General features: G+C 36.7%; 1 protein-coding gene across 5 annotated transcripts in view; it reads right to left on the bottom strand.

Moving 5' to 3' along the window:
• Nucleotides 1-209: 209 nt before the first annotated feature.
• KLHL13 (kelch like family member 13) overlaps nucleotides 210-18,757 on the bottom strand; it is a 267,685-nt gene continuing 249,137 nt past the window's right edge. For all 5 annotated transcript variants that reach the window (XM_066356873.1, XM_066356874.1, XM_066356878.1 and 2 more), the window contains 3 exons: nucleotides 13,808-14,603; nucleotides 5,266-5,379; nucleotides 210-1,815 (listed from right to left, as the gene is read on the bottom strand). In XM_066356873.1, the coding sequence (XP_066212970.1) occupies nucleotides 1,328-1,815; nucleotides 5,266-5,379; nucleotides 13,808-14,603 (1,398 nt within the window). In that variant the 3' untranslated portion in view covers nucleotides 210-1,327. The remainder of the gene's footprint in view (nucleotides 1,816-5,265; nucleotides 5,380-13,807; nucleotides 14,604-18,757) is intronic.

The following is an 18,757-nucleotide window of genomic DNA, read 5'->3' on the forward strand; positions in this document are numbered from 1 at the left end:
CAGCAATGAGTTTTGATCAATAAAATTATACCTGGTTAAATTATTTCTTTCCTTAATGAAAACCATTAATATGAATTAATCCAAGCAGTTCAGTGGTCTAAGTTCTGCTCACTTGAATCTTGCTATACGAAATAACTAAATAAATAAACAATATGGTACTTAACAAAAGGAAGTCAAATCACACAATAATGAGATGCTTCAGACCAAAATGACATTAAATGTTTTTTATTGAACAAAAAGATAAAACATGAAAGTTGAATTCACTGAACGGAAGCAGCTTGCCAGGTGAAGCTGCTATACTTTGTGCTAAATAACCTCACAAACTGAGAGTATACAGAATACATAATATGGAAGTTACCTCAACAGCAAAGGAGAAGATGTAGTTTACCGTTTTGGAAGGTAAAATTTGGTAAAGTAACAAATTTAGTTGCTCAAAATTTCCAGCCTTTATCCACTGAAATCAGCATGATTCTACATATATGCATTCATATTGTACATACTGAATTCCTGCTGGTTTTTTTGGAAGAAAATTTTAATTCTGCTTTTACATTTATTTGACATGCCACTCATATTTTTAAAGTTCTGCATTTGGTATTTCTATGTGTGTGAATGTTTTGATACACACTTTTAAAACTCCAACTCTTGTTTATAAGTAGTGAGATCATGCTGCTTGTTTTAAAATATGAGTGAATTCCAGTTATTCTTTCTCCTGTGCGTTTAAGGAACTTTATATGTTTTCAATGCACCCACACAGACAGGTAGGTTGACAGTTATGTCAAAAATACTTTATGAAAAGAGGGAGGCAGCTCATGCAAGTTGGCAACCTTTTGTCTATTGTTTTCTGTTGGGGCCGGCTGCCTCCTTTGACACCTTACAGTCAAGATGAAAGAAATACATCTGCTTTGAAGCCTAGTTAGCACAGCTGTACATTTACTATAACCCACCTTGACTTGGTTTATTGGGTTTTATAATGTAAGATGACAAATACTTCATACCCAGCACACAGCATCAAAAAGTACTGAAGAAACATTTTAAACACAATAACTTGATTGTTTTTCTCTTTTTTTTTTCTTTTTTTTCTTTTGGTGTGTTAAACATCAGCTTCTATGGGATACATTTCCAGAATTATTTTGTTACCACTTTATAAACACTCTAAGCCAAACAAACAGCACAAATAACATCAATGTTGTCTTTTTTTTCAATATCTGTATCAATTACAGGAGGCTAATCCTAACATACACTATTTAAAGGGAGGGGGCAGCAAAAGAAGAGAATCCATGACACATTGCAAAGATAGGACTACAGTATCTTACTTGTAGAGATAATCTTAAGGTGCAGAAAGAGGGGATTCTCTAGAAGGTGATGGTGTACTTTCTTCAGGTGGAAAAACTGTGAGTGTGCAAGCTCGAATGCCACCAAGGGACTCTGGGAGATCAAACACCTTATGCCATTCATCTTTATCTGGATCATATTTCTGCACTATCTCTACCATACAACGATTATTCCAGGAGTACCCACCAACCACGTAGATTTTATTTTCAAAGACAGCGACCCCAACATCACTCTGCCCTCTTAACATGGCAGCAATTGGGGTCCACTGGTCAAGGATAGGTGAGTAGTATTCACAGCTTAGGACATCATCATAATCACTTGTGCCTCTGAAGTGATTGCCACCAATGACATAGAGCCTTTCTCCCACTGTGCACATGCAATGCAGACCTCGGACAGTGGTCATTGGTGCCTTTTGGATCCATTTGTCAGTATCAGGGTCAAAGCACATGAGCTCCTTTTGGAAAGTGTCATGAGTAATTCCTCCTAAAGAATGAAAATGATCAGCATGAGGTAAAGAGATTGTTATAAAAATGCCAAAGCAAAAAAAAAAAAATATGCCAAAGCAAATAGAAAACTCTCTGTCATAGATCATTAACTTCTAGCCACAATTATGACATTTTATAGCTTCTCAATAGTATTCTTATAAATATCTGCCCTCTCTATATCCTTTCCTTGAATTAAAAAGAAAGAAAATAACACTTTCATCTTCTTAACAAGAATACAGTTTATATTATTGCAATGAGTTTTTCCAATAGAGACCCATGGGACTTAAGAGGCATTACTAAATGAAAATATAGTTTGGGCACTTTTAGAGTTGAGTCTGCAGTAAATTCCAAGTACAAAGCATCATTCACTCCTAATGCTTTTCAGCAAGCACCCTCTGGGTCCTGAACATAGGGCTCAGGTATTGTAATTCTAGGTGCCCATTTCCTCACTTGCTAAATGAAAGTACTCAAATTATAGGACTGTGACTATGACTATGAACTGAAATAAATCAAAATGCTTTGGAAAGATTGAAAGTTGTATAAATGGACAAGCTTAGAAGAGTATTTAGAATTGTTTGTTTCTGTAGACTTTTTGGTGGGTGGGGTGAGGGTGAGTAATGTCATATCCTATCAGCATGGACATTTACAAAATTAAATATTGGAATGCTGAATATGTATGTAATTTTGTTTGTACAATTGGTTGATCTATTGAGTTGCTATCATCTACAAAGTGTATTTTTAAATAACAAATAAATCAGTCTCTACAATAAAAAAATCAGACTATATGTTCTTCAGATTAGGGAAGAACTAAACTAATTTTCATTTACATCTGTCAAAGCTCTACTACAGGGGTCCCCAAACTTTTTACACAGGGGGACAGTTCACTGTCCCTCAGACCATTGGAGGGCCGGACTATAAAAAAAAAAAAAAAAAAAAAAAAAACTATGAACAAATCCCTATGCATACTGCACATATCTTATTTTAAAGTAAAAAAAAAAAGGGAACAAATACAATATTTAAAATAAAGAACAAGTAAATTTAAATCAACAAACTGACCAGTATTTCTTTTTTTTTTTTTTTTTTTTGTATTTTTCTGAAGCTGGAAACGGAGAGGCAGTCAGACAGACTCCTGCATGCGTCCAACCGGGATCCACCCGGCACGCCCACCAGGGGGCGATGCTCTGCCCATCCGGGGCGTCGCTCTGTCGCCACCAGAGCCACTCTAGCGCCTGGGGCAGAGGCCAAGGAGCCATCCCCAGCGCCCGGGCCATCCATTGCTCCAATGGAGCCTCGACTGCGGGAGGGGAAGAGAGAGACAGAGAGGAAGGAGGGAGGGGGTGGAGAAGCAGATGGGCACCTCTCCTGTGTGCCCTGGCCGGGAATCGAACCCGGGACTTCCGCACGCCAGGCCGACGCTCTACCACTGAGCCAACCGGCCAGGGTCCTGACCAGTATTTCAATGGGAACTATGGGCCTGCTTTTGGCTAATGAGATGGTCAATGTGCTCCTCTCACTGACCACCAATAAAAGAGGTGCCCCTTCTGGAAGTGTGGTGGGGGCTGGATAAATGGCTTCAGAGGGCCGCATGCAGCCCGCGGGCAGTAGTTTGGGGACCCTTGCTCTACTATCTGGTGGCCAGATGGAAATCACTGTTTTTTCTTCTGCTTTGTATTATTTTTCTTCTGTATTTTACAAAATTGTCAGAAAGAAAATAGTGTTCTTTGGCTTGAAAAACTAGCCATGGCTCCTATCCTAACTTTGATTGTGAAGGTCATGTATGCAGTATGTGCTAGTTATGCCAAATCACCACTAGTAAGAGGTGAATGACTTATGCAATTTGAAGAGAAACCAGAGAATACCAAATCACCACTAGAACAATTCAGATGTCATTTTCACTCCAGAGGATTTGGAGCTCTCATTATAATGTCATAGGATCTACACACAGTAAATTGGTAGATGATAGAAGTCATTGATTAGTAGAGCATATGATTTTCTGGATGACTCTTTCAGAATAAGACATCCTATATCTGCTCATAAACTTAACACCAAAACCCTGCCAATCACATACTCCAGGCCTTTTACTGATCCTTCTTCATTGCAGATGTCCTAAGGCAGTGTTCAGAGACTCAGAGCACAAACATCACCTAAACACCTTTATTCTCAAATAATATAACTGCTGACATGGCATTGGCAGACCCCCAAAAGAGGGACACACTGTCTGAGGTAGTCTGTGTCAAGGTCAAATGATAAGAACCTGCCTAACAAAAGAAAATTTCAATATCAGAGTTGAGCCCTGGCAGGTTGGCTCAGTGGTAGAGCGATGGCACAGCATGTGGAAGTCCTGGGTTCAATTCCCGGCCAGGGCACACAGGAGAGGTGCCCATCTGCTTCTCCACCCTTCCTCCTCTCCTTTCTCTCTATCTCAGGGGTAGTCAACCTTTTTATACCTACCGCCCACTTTCATATCTCTGTTAGTAGTAAAATTTTCTTCTAACTGCCCACTGGTTCCATGGTTATGGTGATTTATAAATTAGGGAAGTAACTTTATAAAATTTATAAAGCATAGTTACAGCAAGTTAAAGCATATAATAATAATTACTTACCAAGTACTTTATGTCAGATTTTCGTTATGTTTGGCAGAATAAATCTTTATAAAACAACTTACTGTAGTTAAATCTATCTTTTTATTTATTCATTGGTTGCTCCGCTACCACCCACCATGAAAGCTGGAACGCCCACTGGTGGGCGGTATAGGGACCAGGTTGACAACCACTGCTCTATCTCTCTCTTCCCCTCCCGCAGCCAAGGCTCCACTGGAACAAAGTTGGCCCCGGCACTGAGGATGGCTCCATGACCTCTGCCTCAGGTGCTAGAATGGCTCTGGCTGCAACAGAGAAACACCCTAGATGGGCAGAGCATCACCTCCCAGTGGACATGCCTGGTGGATCCCGGTCAGTCAGGTGCATGCAGGAGTCTGTCTCTCTGCCTCCCTACTTCTCACTTCAGAAAAATAAATATATATATCAGAGTTGAACATTACATTAGAATAAGACTCTTCTCTAAATTCTACAAAAGAATGATTTAATACCAACAGTTTGAGAATGGAAGTTGTTACTGGGACAGTATAAGCAAACAATAGCTGGTTCAGAATTTTTTATTAGAAAAAATATATGTGCATGTGGCCAAAATACAGGAGTGGGCAGAAGTAGGTTTACAGTTGTGACTATGCAAAACACAGTTTATTCTTTTATTATTAATTATTGTATTATTTTCCATTTAAACAGCTGTAAACCTACTTTTGCCCACCACCATATCTCTTCTAAAATCACCACAAATTATATTATGATTATCCATTTTCTGGATTATTTTTATTAACACTATATAGAAAGATGGTGACAGTTAAAAAATTATGTATTGTATTAATTGTATCTGAATCATAATTGTTTACCTGAAATATACATTACTCCTCCATACACAGTTCCAGCATGGCCATAGTGGGGCTCACTCATTTTGGCAACGTAGGTCCATTCATTTGTTCTTGGATTGTAACATTCTACTGTAGCTATTGTTAAAAAAAGAAAAAAAAGAAAGAGAAAAGGATTTATAATTTCAAATTTAGCAAATTATTTTTTTTAAGGTGGAACAATAATTATTTATAAATAACTGAAACATATGTATTATAGGTATGAGACACACTTTAGGAGGTCTCTAATTATTGTGATTGTATTAATAACTTGAACCATTAATATATGTTACATCAGACTAGATACTTAGCATAATAGTCTAACACATTTCTGTCACTGCAGAAATCACTACAATGACTTTTCTACTTGTATCTTTATAATTTGGCATTTTTCTAGGAAGAAAAACATTTCAATTCTGGGGCCCATGTTGATACACCACATAGGAAAAAAAGATTAATAGATATAAAGCAAAATTTTAAATTGAGAATAAAAGTATGCATGCTGCCTGGTGTATGGTCTCATGTTTATTGCTTTATTTCATATCCAGACTACAAAATGGACACTGACAATAATTCTTCCATATCTACACATTAAAGCCAGTAGTTTGTATATATCCAATGCTGTTGCAACCAGTACTGCTCATACCTTGAAAATGATTGGTAGAATAATATGACATTAAGAATTTTTATTAGGAGTACTTCCTTTCAGTAATAAATTTATCAACTTTAACATACAGTATTTTGGAAAAGTGACTTCAACTTATTTATTTCTTATTTATTTTTTATTTACTATTGATTTTTAGAGGTAGGGGAAAGAAAAAGGACAGAAACAGAAACACCAACTTGTTGTTCCATCCACGCCACCATTGGTTGATTCTTGTATGTGCCCTAACTGGGGATCGAATCCATAATCTTGGTATGTCAGGACAATACTTTAATCAACCAAGCCACCCAGCCAGGGCATAAATCAACTTGTTTAAACATCAATTTGTTATAACTTCAAAAATAGAACAATGACAGTCCAGACAAATCAAAATTGTAAACCTTTTTTTAAAAGCATGAAGTCTAGATTGACTTGAAAAGTTTATACGATTTATTGCAGACACTGCCAGTTGCTAACCCAATTTCTTGTCTCCCCTAACCCTGCATTTTTCCTACTGACAGAACCATAACACTCTTTGGAAAGAGCTGTGCCAAATTTAAAATAAAATTCTAATTATCAGGTCCCTTTGAAGTTGGAGTGATCATATAATACAGTCGTAGACAATAAAATGGAAGCAGAATTCTACTGAGTGGGCTATTTGATCAAGCCACTAGAATAAGATTTTGCTACTTGCAGCCAAATGAAATTCTAACTGGTAAATCATCCTATGAACAAGATTTCTAATTAAAAAGATAACATGAGAACAGACAAAACTAGAGACAGAAATTGAAAGAGCTTAATTTTCTACTCTTCAATAATTCCATTTCTTCATCAAATTCACTACGTAAAGTACTTAATTCTCTTCTAAAAACACCTATTTTATACCACTTCATAACCTTTTACTAATTTCCTTTTCCACTTACTTTTTACATTTGAGTTTTCAGTCTTCTTCAAAGGCTTTTACTATTCTCATTCTAATCTATTCTGTTGATAGTTTTGTTCTTTGATTCAGGCTTGAACCCTTACCAACTCTATCTCTTCTAAACCCTTCCATCAAGTAGCATGATCCTGCAAAATCTTTTCCCCCAAATAAGGTAGGAGTTTTTCCACAATTAATGATGAGCTAAAACTACCACATACTCAGTACTCTTTCTATGTCCAATCACTGATGTCTTTTTAAATGTACATTTCCATTTGTTTTTTATCTTATTTTTATTAATTTTAATGCAGTGATATTGATAAATCAGGGTACATATGTTCAGAGAAAACATCTCCAGATTATTTTGACATTTGATTATATTGCATACCTCTCACCCAAAGTCAAATTGTCTTCAGTCACCTTCTATCTGGTTTTCTTTGTGCCCCTCCCCTCCCCCCCCACCCCTCTCTCTCCTTCCTTGCCCCCACCCCGTTGCCATCACATTCTTGTCCATGTCTCTGAGTCTCATTTTTATGTCCCATCTATGTATAGATTCATACAGTTCTTAGTTTTTTCTGATTTACTTATTTTACTCCATTTGTTTTTAGCATGACTTTTACCTACTTGACAAGCAAAATCCTACTGAATGGACATTATGCTCTCTCTCTCTCTCTCTGTCTGTCTCTCTCTCTCCACTTATAGAGAATCTAGTATATTGATTGGTAGTTGGCATCAGAAAAGTAATTAATGATAGGGTTTTAGCTGATAAAAATGTAGACTAATCACACATCCTATCAGTAAAAGGGTTTTAAAAGACTTCCAAGATCATCTTTCCAATATATTCGAGGTCAAAGACAGGTTTTATTATAGTTCTGTTTTTCTTAATGAATAATTCTGCTTTTAACTTTAAAATTTCAAGAGTGTTATAGTCTTTCCCTATGTTTAATTCAGTCTATTTTGATGCAGTTTCCTCTTATTCCTTTTATAATGAACTAGAAGTTGAATAAATATTCACTCTTTATGATCATTAAAATTTATCTATGTAGAAAGATAATGCTGGATTTCTATCAGTGAGCCAACTGAATTTTTTCCCTAATAGAGGTTATAAGAACCCATACATCTACACATATGTATAATTTCTCAGACTGGTCCCTAACTGGCCTGACCAGGTGGTGGCACAGTGGATGGAGCGTCAGACTGGGATGTGGAGGACCCAGGTTCGAGACCCCGAGGTCGCCAGCTTGAGTGCGGGCTCATCTGGTTTGAGCAAAGCTCACCAGCTTGGACCCACGGTCGCTGGCTCGAGCAAGGGGTCACTTAGTCTGCTGAAGGCCCACAGTCAAGATACATATGAGAAAGCAATCAATGAACAACTAAGGTGTTGCAACGAAAAACTGATGATTGATGCTTCTCATCTCACTCCATTCCTGTCTGTCTGTCCCTATCTATCCCTCTCTCTGACTTGCTCTCTCTGTAAAAAAAAAAAAAAGTGTATATATTTGCCCTTATTTATGTTGTCCATATTTACATGGTTAGTGCCATAACTTTGATAGGGGGAGAAACAAGGGATGATGTAAGGCAAGGACCTGGAGCCACCAAGCAGTGGTTTTGTCACTGTGTTAGAGAGGAATTTGATAATGAGGTTAACTGGGAAAATCAAGGGGTCAGGTAAACTACAGCTAGGAATTCAAATCCAGTATGCCATCTGCTTTAGTATGACCTACAAGATAAAAATATGAATGGTTTTTACATTTTTAAAGAGTTGTGGGAAGATCAAAGGAAGAATATATGAACATTATATGTATTTCAAACTTTAGTGTTCATATATAAAAATAAAGTTCCTCACCTATTTGTTTATAAATTATCTATAGTTGCTTTTGCAATATTACAGCAGAGTTGATTAGTTGTGAAGAGTTCCTACAGACTGCAAAGCTGAAAATATTTGTTCTGGTTCTTTACAGAAGTTTGCTGAACTTTATCATCTTCAGTAGTCTGGGGGCCTGGTATTTAAATAACAGACGATCTTCAACTTAAGAATTACACTCAATTAAGCTGGTTTTTTCACATATATTACTAGGAATCTTATTTTTTCAGGTGATTATACTGGAGTCCAGAATTGGTCCCAAGGGATGATGTGGAATTTACTTGTTCTTTGAGATTGGGAATGAGATTAGGCCTGAAGAAAACCATATGAATAACAATGGCACCCACAGAGTGGGGATGGGCTCTAGAATCTTAAAGTGTAGATGGTGATTTGTTGCTTAATGAAGAAAACACCATATCCATTAAGGTATATGGAGGTATTTGATCAATTTCAGTAAGTTTATTGTACATTTATTTGAAAAAAGTCTAGCATTTTTTTCTGTAAGTCATTTTTATTTGAAAGCTTGATTTATCAATATTTAACCGAAGTAAAAGATATCAGATCTGTCATATTTCTCTTCAATATAGAAAACCTCAATGGAAGATCTATTGCTTATATGACATAATTTTGAAAGATACCTGAAATAACGGACTGTTTTTTCACTTAAGTGACAGCTACTCTTAAGCTTATTCTCATTTCCCATTGTACCCAAAGTCAAAGTAAGTCAGTGTGTCTAAGAAATTATATTTCAGCAATATTCCAGGCTCATACACACCCTAGTAGTATTGTTTTGATGTACTGTGGCCTTGGGCCCATACAGTCCATGAAAGGATTTTATAAGGCCAAATGCATTAAAATGATCTAAAATGCCTTGCTCTGGTTGGGTAGCTAGTTCAGTTGGTTAGAGCACCATCCTGATGTACCAAGGTTGTGAGTTTGATCTCCAGTCAAGGCACATACATGAGTCAATCAATGAATTTATATATAAGTTTAACAAACTGATGTTTTTCTCCCTCTCTCTAACTCTCTCATCAATCAATAAGTATTTTTAAAATGATCTAAAGTGCCATGTAAATGTTGTCACTTTTCTTTTCATAGTTATAGATAGGCAATGGCTATTAAATGTATGAAGAATAAATGATATACTAGTACTAATGAACCTGTTAAATTGTTAAAAGACTCTCTCACCAATCTCCTTTTCTTGACACCCATTCTATCCCCTTCTCTATTTTTTTTTCTGAAGCTGGAAACGGGGAGAGACAGTGAGACAGACTCCCGCATGCGTCCGACTGGGATCCAACCGGCACGCCCACCAGGGGGCGACGCTCTGCCCACCAGGGGGTGTCGCTCTGTTGCGACCAGAGCCACTCCAGCGCCTGGGGCAGAGGCCAAGGAGCCATCCCCAGCGCCCGGGCCATCTTTGCTCCAATGGAGCCTCAGCTGCGGGAGGGGAAGAAAGAGACAGAGAAGAAGGAGAGGGGGAGGGGTGGAGAAGCAGATGGGCGCCTCTCCTGTGTGCCCTGGCCAGGAATCGAACCTGGGATCTCCGCACGCCAGGCCGACGCTCTACCACTGAGCCAACCGGCCAGGGCTTCCCCTTCTCTATTTATAAAGGCATATTAACATGTCAGCATAATCAGTTAAAATGGGAACGTTAAGTTATTACAACAAGTGTGTGTGTGTGTGTGTGTGTGTGTGTCAGTAGAAGTGGAGTTTCATAAAAAAATACTTATGGAGCAGGAAAAAAGTTAACACCCCAGCTTCTGGAACATTCATTAATAAAAGCAAGAGTTTCCTTAGAGCCAACATCTGCTATTATGTAAAAACAATGGGCCTAAGAAAACTGGAAAAGGCAACTGACACATACTTTTTTTTATTTCTGCAAAGAGAAAAATTATTAACAGAATTCACAAGAACTCATTGATACTGTTCTTTTGGGAGGTAATCAGGGCAGGTTATATCAGGCTTGGTTATCTCAACAATAAAGAATGTTTCTAGATGAGACAGTTGACATCTTGCATTTAGCATAGGAGAAACTCTAAGGGGGTGGAGTGGGTATGGAAAAAAATGAAGCCTCTTGCTTCTTGGTTTTATATAATGCCTTCTTTTGGCATGAAAGTCCTCCTGTAATCAAGATTTTTACTTTGAGTGCACTTAATAGTCAATCACATAATTATTAAAAACAATTTCCAATATATTTAATCTTAAAATACTTAATATAGACTGATTTGGTGGGTGTGCTGATTTTAAGCAAAGCAATCATTTTCTATAAAAGTTTAGTTATTTTAGATTGTAGGAGATGATATCAAAGGGAAAGAATATCAAATAATTGGCCTGTAAATGTTTCCTTTCACTTTCATACTGAAACACAGAAGACTATTTTAAATGAGAGATAGCAGTGATTTCTGAAGGTCATGAGCAAGGCAGTGAGATACTTGCCCAATGGGGTAGTCTACTTTGTTCTCTGCTAAGTATATCATGGGAAGAGCTCAAACGGGGGATGGGGGGGTCAAGTCGGAAAAAGAATACCTTCTTGATTGTAGGTAATGATTCTCCTTGTCCTGAAGATTATAAATTCTCAGGAGAATAGGCCTCTAATTAATATGAGGAACACATATTGAACATTTAATAGCTACATATTAACAGGAGAGATAATATCAACAAGCACCACTGAAAAATGGAGCTATTTCCTTCATGAAAAAAAAAATTCAAAATGACCACTGACTGTCAAGGTTGATGGCCTATATAATTTGTAAACTCATAAAGGTTAGTTTAGATGAATGGTTTTTCTGAGAAAGCACCAAGTCATTGCCTGTATCTTATAGATATTTCCAGACACTGTAAATTTAAGAGTATAATAACATAAAAAATAATGTGCATGCATTGACTGAGACTCAAAATGATAATTTTGCAGTAAGGGTACCAATATCTCAAATGCTTTTACAAGTCTGATAATTAAAAAGAGACTGGGCCTGACCAGGCAATGGCACAGTAGATAGAGCATCATACTGGGAGGCAGAGGACCCAGGTTCAAAATCCTGAGGTCGCCAGCTTGAGCAAGGGGTCACTCAGTCTGCTGTAGCCCCCTGGTCAAGGCACATATGAGAAAGCAATCAATGAACAACTAAGGTGCCACAAGGAAGAATTCATGCTTCTAATCTCTCTCCAGTCCTGTCTGTCTGTCACTCTCTCTGTCTCTCTCTGCTGTCCCTGTCACACACACACACACAAAAGAAACTCCAAGGTCGCTAGCTTGAGTGTGGGCTCACTGGCTTGAGCGTGAGATCATAGACATGACTCCATGGTCACTGGCTTGAGCCCAAGGTTGCTGGCTTGAGCAAAAGGTCACTCGCTGTGCTGTAGCCCCTGGTCAAAGCACATATGAGAAAGCAATCAATGAACAGTGAAGGTGTCACAAGGAAGAATTGATGTTTCTCATCTCTCCTTTCCTGTCTGTCTGTCCCTATCTGTCCCCTCTCTGTGCCTCTCTCTGTCTCTCTCTGTCCCAAATACACACACACACACACACACACACACACACACACACACACATATATTATTGAGAAACCTGTGTGGCTCATGATCATGATTCAACAATCTGGAAAGTTTGGTCTTAAAAAATATATCATTGTGATAACAAAGGAAAAAATTTGTAGGTGGGAAAGATCAGTAACAAGAAAGGGCTTGATAAGCTGAGAAGCATAAGAGCCGAGAACAGTTATTTTTGTCTCCAAAAAACAGCTTACTCTAAATTTCATTAAACTATTTTTATTTCTTAGAATACTGAAAAGAAATGTTCTGATAATTACTCTGAATTTATCCAGAGCCAATATTTTTTTAGTTGCACTTTTTTTAAAATTAATTTTAATGGGGGTGACATTAATCAATCAGGGTACATAGGTTCAGAGAAAACATCTCCAGCTTATTTTGACATTTGATTATGTTGCATACCCATACTTTAAACTTCCCCAGCATTCTGGAGACTAAATGCTGAACAACTATGAGGACACTAAAACAGAGAATAGAAAGAGAGGGGTAGGGGGAAAAAAAACAAAAATGATGGTAATGACAGATTGTATGGCATAACATAAAATGTGGTCTTCATGACTTCCCTTTTGGACATCTATTTTATTCCAATTTTTATCTAAAATAAAAGAAATAGCCTGACCTGTGGTGGCACAGTGGAGAAAGTATCGACCTTGAACACTGAAGTCACCAGTTCGAAATCCCGGGCTTGCCTGGTCAAGGCACATACAGGAAGCAACCACTACGAGTTGATGCTTCCCACTTCCCCACACCTTCTCTCTCTCTCTCTCTCTCTCTCTCTCTCTCTCTCTCTCTCTCTCTCTCTCTCCTCTCTAAACTCAATAAAATAAAATCTTTAAAATATACATTTCAAATAACAGAAATACATCTTCTAGTTCTAATTATATATAGCCAAAGTATTGCTATGTTAATTGTACATGTGACCAATATAAGATTAGAAGGACAAAAAAGTGACCATCGGCTAAGGATCACCACATCAGTTTACAGTGAAGAAAACTGGTATTTCACTGAAAGGATGATTTTTAAAACTGATAGTCCAAGATTATAATATCCACAGTAAATATATGTTGGATAATATTGAACTTGGTACATTTACTCACTAAAGAAAATTATCTTACTATGTGGCCTCTGATAGGTAACAGATTATGTAAAAAAAAAAGAAAATAAAAATCCATGCTCTGGAAGGAAGAATTTTAATCTGTTCAGTAAAATATAATATGGGCTTTTAAAAATGAAAAATGAGGAAACATTCCAAACTTCTGTCCAAGATTCTATTAGAATTTAAATTAGCAGAATACACTTTGTAGTTGAACGAACCTTCAAGATGAAAACCATATATACTGTGAAAATCAAGTATTCTGCAACATATTGATGTATTTATAAGATAATTTGTACCGTGGCCAACAATATATGCCCAGATCAGGCATACTGTTTGTCTCTGATATTTTCTAAGAAAAACAGTTTAAAATGAAACCCTAACTACATTTTTTATCTTTCGTTTTATAGAACTATTTATTCTATGATTTGATAAGAATTTCGAAGTAAAGAGACTTACGAAGTTCACCAGCTGCATTTCGCCCTCCAACTGCATATAGATATCCTTTGAGGGCACTTAGGTGGAAGAAGGTACGCTTTTCATTTAAAGATGCAACTTGCATCCACTTATTGTATCGAGGATCAAATCTGAAGACTGTATCAACAGCGGTTTTTCCTTTTGTGTCATAATTACTCTGTCCACCAACGACATAGAGGAAATTTCCAATGACGGCAATGCCATGCTGATACCTTGGGGCATCCATGGGGGCTAAGGATTTCCACTCATGGGACTTTTCATCATACATGCGCAATTCCTTGCTAACAACCAGCTGCTGCCTCAGCACTCCTCCTAGTGTAACCAAATGAGTGGTGTCAGACCGAATGGCAGTCCTGTCTGACTGCATAACTGGCTGCATGTATGGCATCATTTGGTAATTGCTAGCTTCCAAAAGGAGATTCACACAGGTATTGTCAGTTCTCATGAAATCCACGGTTTGCACATAATTAATAAGCTCTTGTGGTGTCATCAGTGGGAATCGTATGTTCTTCATTAATTTGGCAGCCAAGTCCATCCGAGGCTCTTCCAGGCGTAGCCAGCGACAGGTAGCCTTAAAGAGCTCAAGTTCAGTGCAATGCTTAAGGCTATTGCTGGAAAGCACAAAGGCAAGACGCTCAAAAGGGAGTTTCAAGAACTCCCCAGTGCTCAGCAATGCAGGAAAATTTTTCAGGACGAAGCTGTTAACGTATTTATCCACTTCTGTCAGATTGTAGGTGTTGGCAATCCGCCCAACTTCAACACAATTGTCCAAAGTGACCTATTAAGCCAATAAAAAAAATTAAAACACACTCCTTTTATGACAATCACATCTGGATAACATAAATACCTGTTCTAAAAGAAGAGTAAAGTATGTTTTTTCCTGTCCATATAGATGCAAATAAAGATTCTTATCTAAATACATTAATGATCTAAAGAGAATTCACAAACCACCTTTACCTAATCCAGCAGAAGAGTGAATAAAAGTAAATATTATTCAAAGTCAGTAGGTCAGAAGTTACTATAGGAAACAATGTTATTACTTGACTATGGCCAAAATAATTACAGTAAGTTCTCAATGCTCTTAATAGATTCTTGGAACTGTGAAGAAATATAATGAAACGAATTTTACCATAGGCTAATTGATATAAACAAGTGTTCAACTGTTATTGCTTTTCATCAATGTTATAATGAAATAATGTTATTGAAGGACCTCCTGCTGTATTTTTCTATCCTTAAAAGTGTGTATTCACCCCCCCCCCACACACACACACAGAAATACTAATAAAATTCTGGCCAGATGAAATTTTTTGAAAAAAGTAGAAAATTATTCTATTGTGGTTCATCTCAATCCTCTTCTCAGTCATGGTTCTTAAATTTAATTCAGCTACCAGATCAATTATTAGAAAAGCTCTAATACCTGATTCTAAGATTTCTCTTTCATGTAAATGGGTTTCATTCAATACTATTCTTTCATTCATTACTATTCAGTTTTATTTCCAAATTACATTTTTTTAAAAAATTTAAAAAGGCCCTGGCCGGTTGGCTCAGTGGTAGAGCGTCGGCCTGGCATGCAGGAGTCCTGGGTTCGATTCCCCGCCAGGGCACACAGGAGAAGCACCCATCTGCTTCTCCACCCCTCCCCCTCTCCTTCCTCTCTGACTCTCTTCCCCTCCCACAGCCAAGGCTCCGTTGGAGCAAAGTTGGCCAGGGCACTGAGGATGGCTCTATGGCCTCTGCCTCAGGTGCTAGAACGACTCTGGTTGCAACAAGGCAACGCCTCAGATGGGCAGAGCATTGCCCCCTGGTGGGCATGCCGGGTGGATCCAGGTCGGGCACAAGCGGAAGTCTGTCTGACTGCCTTCCCATTTCCAACTTCAGAAAAATACAAAAAAAAAAAATTAAAACGTTATTGCTTATAGTAAAATAGGATAATTATTACTAGAGTAATTTTCCACATTGTTGTTCTGGAAGTATAAGCAAGGGAATCACTTTAAGGAGGGTTGGAATAGGTGTGTATGTATTAAATTACCCCAAGGGGTTAGTTAGTTTTTGGTTTCTATTGTATGCCATGTAGTTTTTCTTAGCCACTGTCTTACTCTCAGTATTATTCTAGCTCTGTCTCAAGTCAAAATAAGCCCAGAAAAATTTCCCCAGCACAGAGCAAGCTATGCCAAGAATGAAAAGCAGGAAAAGGAAAGAAGCTATGGAAAAGCTCCTCTTCTGCAGGACCTCTTTTCAATACTCTAACAACTGATTGGTCAAAAGTGAAAAGAGAATAAGCATATCAGCAAATGTTATCCACGGAAGAACTCAGGACACACGCCTACCATACAAACGTCTGGGTGTGTATATGTATACAAACACAGAGACAACTCAATGGCAAAGTACTCAAATGTATTTTAATTTAGTCAGGGTGTGTGTTCATAAATGTGATGTAAAACTAATTAATGTAACTATATAGTTAAAGACTGGCAGACAGTTAAGAAAAAATTGGCTAATCCTTCTATTGCCCTATTATTTAAAAGCTGAAAGTCATTACTCCTTGCATAAAATAATAGCCTAATTAAGATATAACACTACTGAAAGCCCTAAGGTTAATGCACACACACAAGACAAAGATCTATTGGTCAAGACTTTGAACTCTTTTAAGCAGCTGATTTGCTTTGCAGAAATAACCAAAAAGTTTTAATTGCTTGCGACACTTAACAGCAATGTATTTTTAAAAATACCTAAAGTTGTAACACAAAAGAACCCAAAAAATAAATTAATTAATTAACTCTTTATGGATCTTTTGAAGTACAGTTAGTTCAACACTGTTCAATACCTTGGATTTCTAATGTGGTTAATAAAAAGTATATTTTAAGCTAATTTTAGATGTGACAGGTTGGTGTCTCAATAAAGTTATAAATTATGTAAATGAAGTTACACTCACTACCTGATTGGCCAAGCCACCTTAAGTAGAAGATATTCCTGTTTTGGGTAATTTGCATTTTTATACACATTTACTAGTATGGGTAAGCAAAAGTTGATAACAACACAAAAATAATTCCCAACTGTGCAGATTCTCAGCATTATTGATATGACTGAAAAATATAAACAACAAAAATGGGTACTTCACATGGACAAAAGGATACCATCGGTTGTTAGTCATCAAATTTAAAGCATATAAAATAAGCCAAGTTGAAAGATTAGAAACCAAACTAATCAAGGTATTTGGTTCCTGACCCTTTTCCCTCTTCAATTTTATGCTGTAAGAAAACAGTTACTAAAATACCAGGACACAAAACCTACCTTTTATTTAGGGGCGTTTGGAAAATATCAGTATGTTCAGATACAGACACACAGAACTGGAAAATACTCTGATAGACCACCTAGTCAATACAGATAGCTGCCTACTCTTTTAAAAATCACCAGAGAATGGAATTTCATAGCCTCCCAATTGTTATACTTCTTGACAGATGGACTAAGCAGTTTCAATAGCTCATGTACAACAGCTACCACACTGTGGGTATATAAGAAAGGTTAAATACTACAATTATAAGCAATATAAAAATTAAAGATGTGATGATAGATACAACTAAAAATAGAATACTGTTGAATTAACATAGTAAATTACTAGAATCTTATGAATTTTAAAAAAGGCTCAGATAAGAAAAACATGTAATAGGACATTAATTATAAAATGCATATAATCAAAGATGAAAAACTAATTGTAGACTATAAAGATTATAGAAGCAAAGTCTAAAAGAACAATTAAATACTAGTTAATATAAATATATAAAAATGATGGTAAACAATTTTTGGAAAAATACAGGATTATTCAATGATGGTTCATTTCAATCCACTTCTTAGTCATGATTGTTGAAAGTTCATCAGCTAGAATACCCCCAAACATTCAGGCTAGGTTGACTTAAAATGATAGACATATCCAGTAACAAACATATAATGTAATTAATGCATATATTAGAATGCATTACCTTTTCAAAATATAAAAATATAAAGTTTAAAGCTTATTTTTAAGAATTCATATGCAAGAAAGAACTCAAATTTTGTCTGAATATATAACCTGGCCAAAATTCTAAAGAGTCATTATAGAAGTTAATTCAAATATTTACATTAGCATTTGAAAGGGCAGAGAAGCAGAAAAGAAGGAAATTTCTCAACCATTTATGAGAACAAATAAAACTGACTTTAAAATAATCAAGTGCACATTTAAGTTTCCTTGACATAAATTATTCTATTGTAATCAAACAACCTTCATGGTCATCCTAAAGGCAGTTCCAAACATCATAATTTTCAAAGTGGAGTTTCATTAACACACTGGTACTCGCTTTGCTATATTAAATTCAAATTAAATAAATTTAATATACCTTATATTAAATTTAAATGCCCTACTCAAGTTAAAATTAAAATCATACTTGATACACCCAAACACTCTCATCATAATTTGATATTTTAATGACAGGTTTCATCAGAAATTTGTGTTGTTAAATATTTTGTTGAAGACCAGTATCTTATTCAAATAAATTCTCATTTAGAAAACAAAACAAAACAAAACCACAGAGCAAAAGTAAACAAGTATCTGCTTTTGTCCTCTTAAGGGAAATAAAAAGATTAAGAAGTTTAGCTGACAATTTTGGAGGACTCCTCATTCAGTGCACTAAATATTCCTTGGTGCTGAATAGCTGATTAAAACGACATCCTGGTCCTAGTTGGGTAACTCAGTTGTTTAGTCATCCCAACATGCCAAAGTTGCAGGTTCGATTCCCAGTCAGGGTACATACAAGAGTCAATCAATGAGTACAGGGATTGGTGGAATGGCACATCAGTGATTCTCTTTTTCTCTACCCCACCCTCTCTAAAAATCAATTTAAAAATATTAAAAAATGAAAGGATAATTTGATATCAAGTACCTCCAATGTAGAGTGAGAA

The sequence above is a fragment of the Saccopteryx leptura genome, chromosome X, assembly GCF_036850995.1.
Source record: "Saccopteryx leptura isolate mSacLep1 chromosome X, mSacLep1_pri_phased_curated, whole genome shotgun sequence".
NCBI classification, from domain to species: domain Eukaryota; kingdom Metazoa; phylum Chordata; class Mammalia; order Chiroptera; family Emballonuridae; genus Saccopteryx; species Saccopteryx leptura.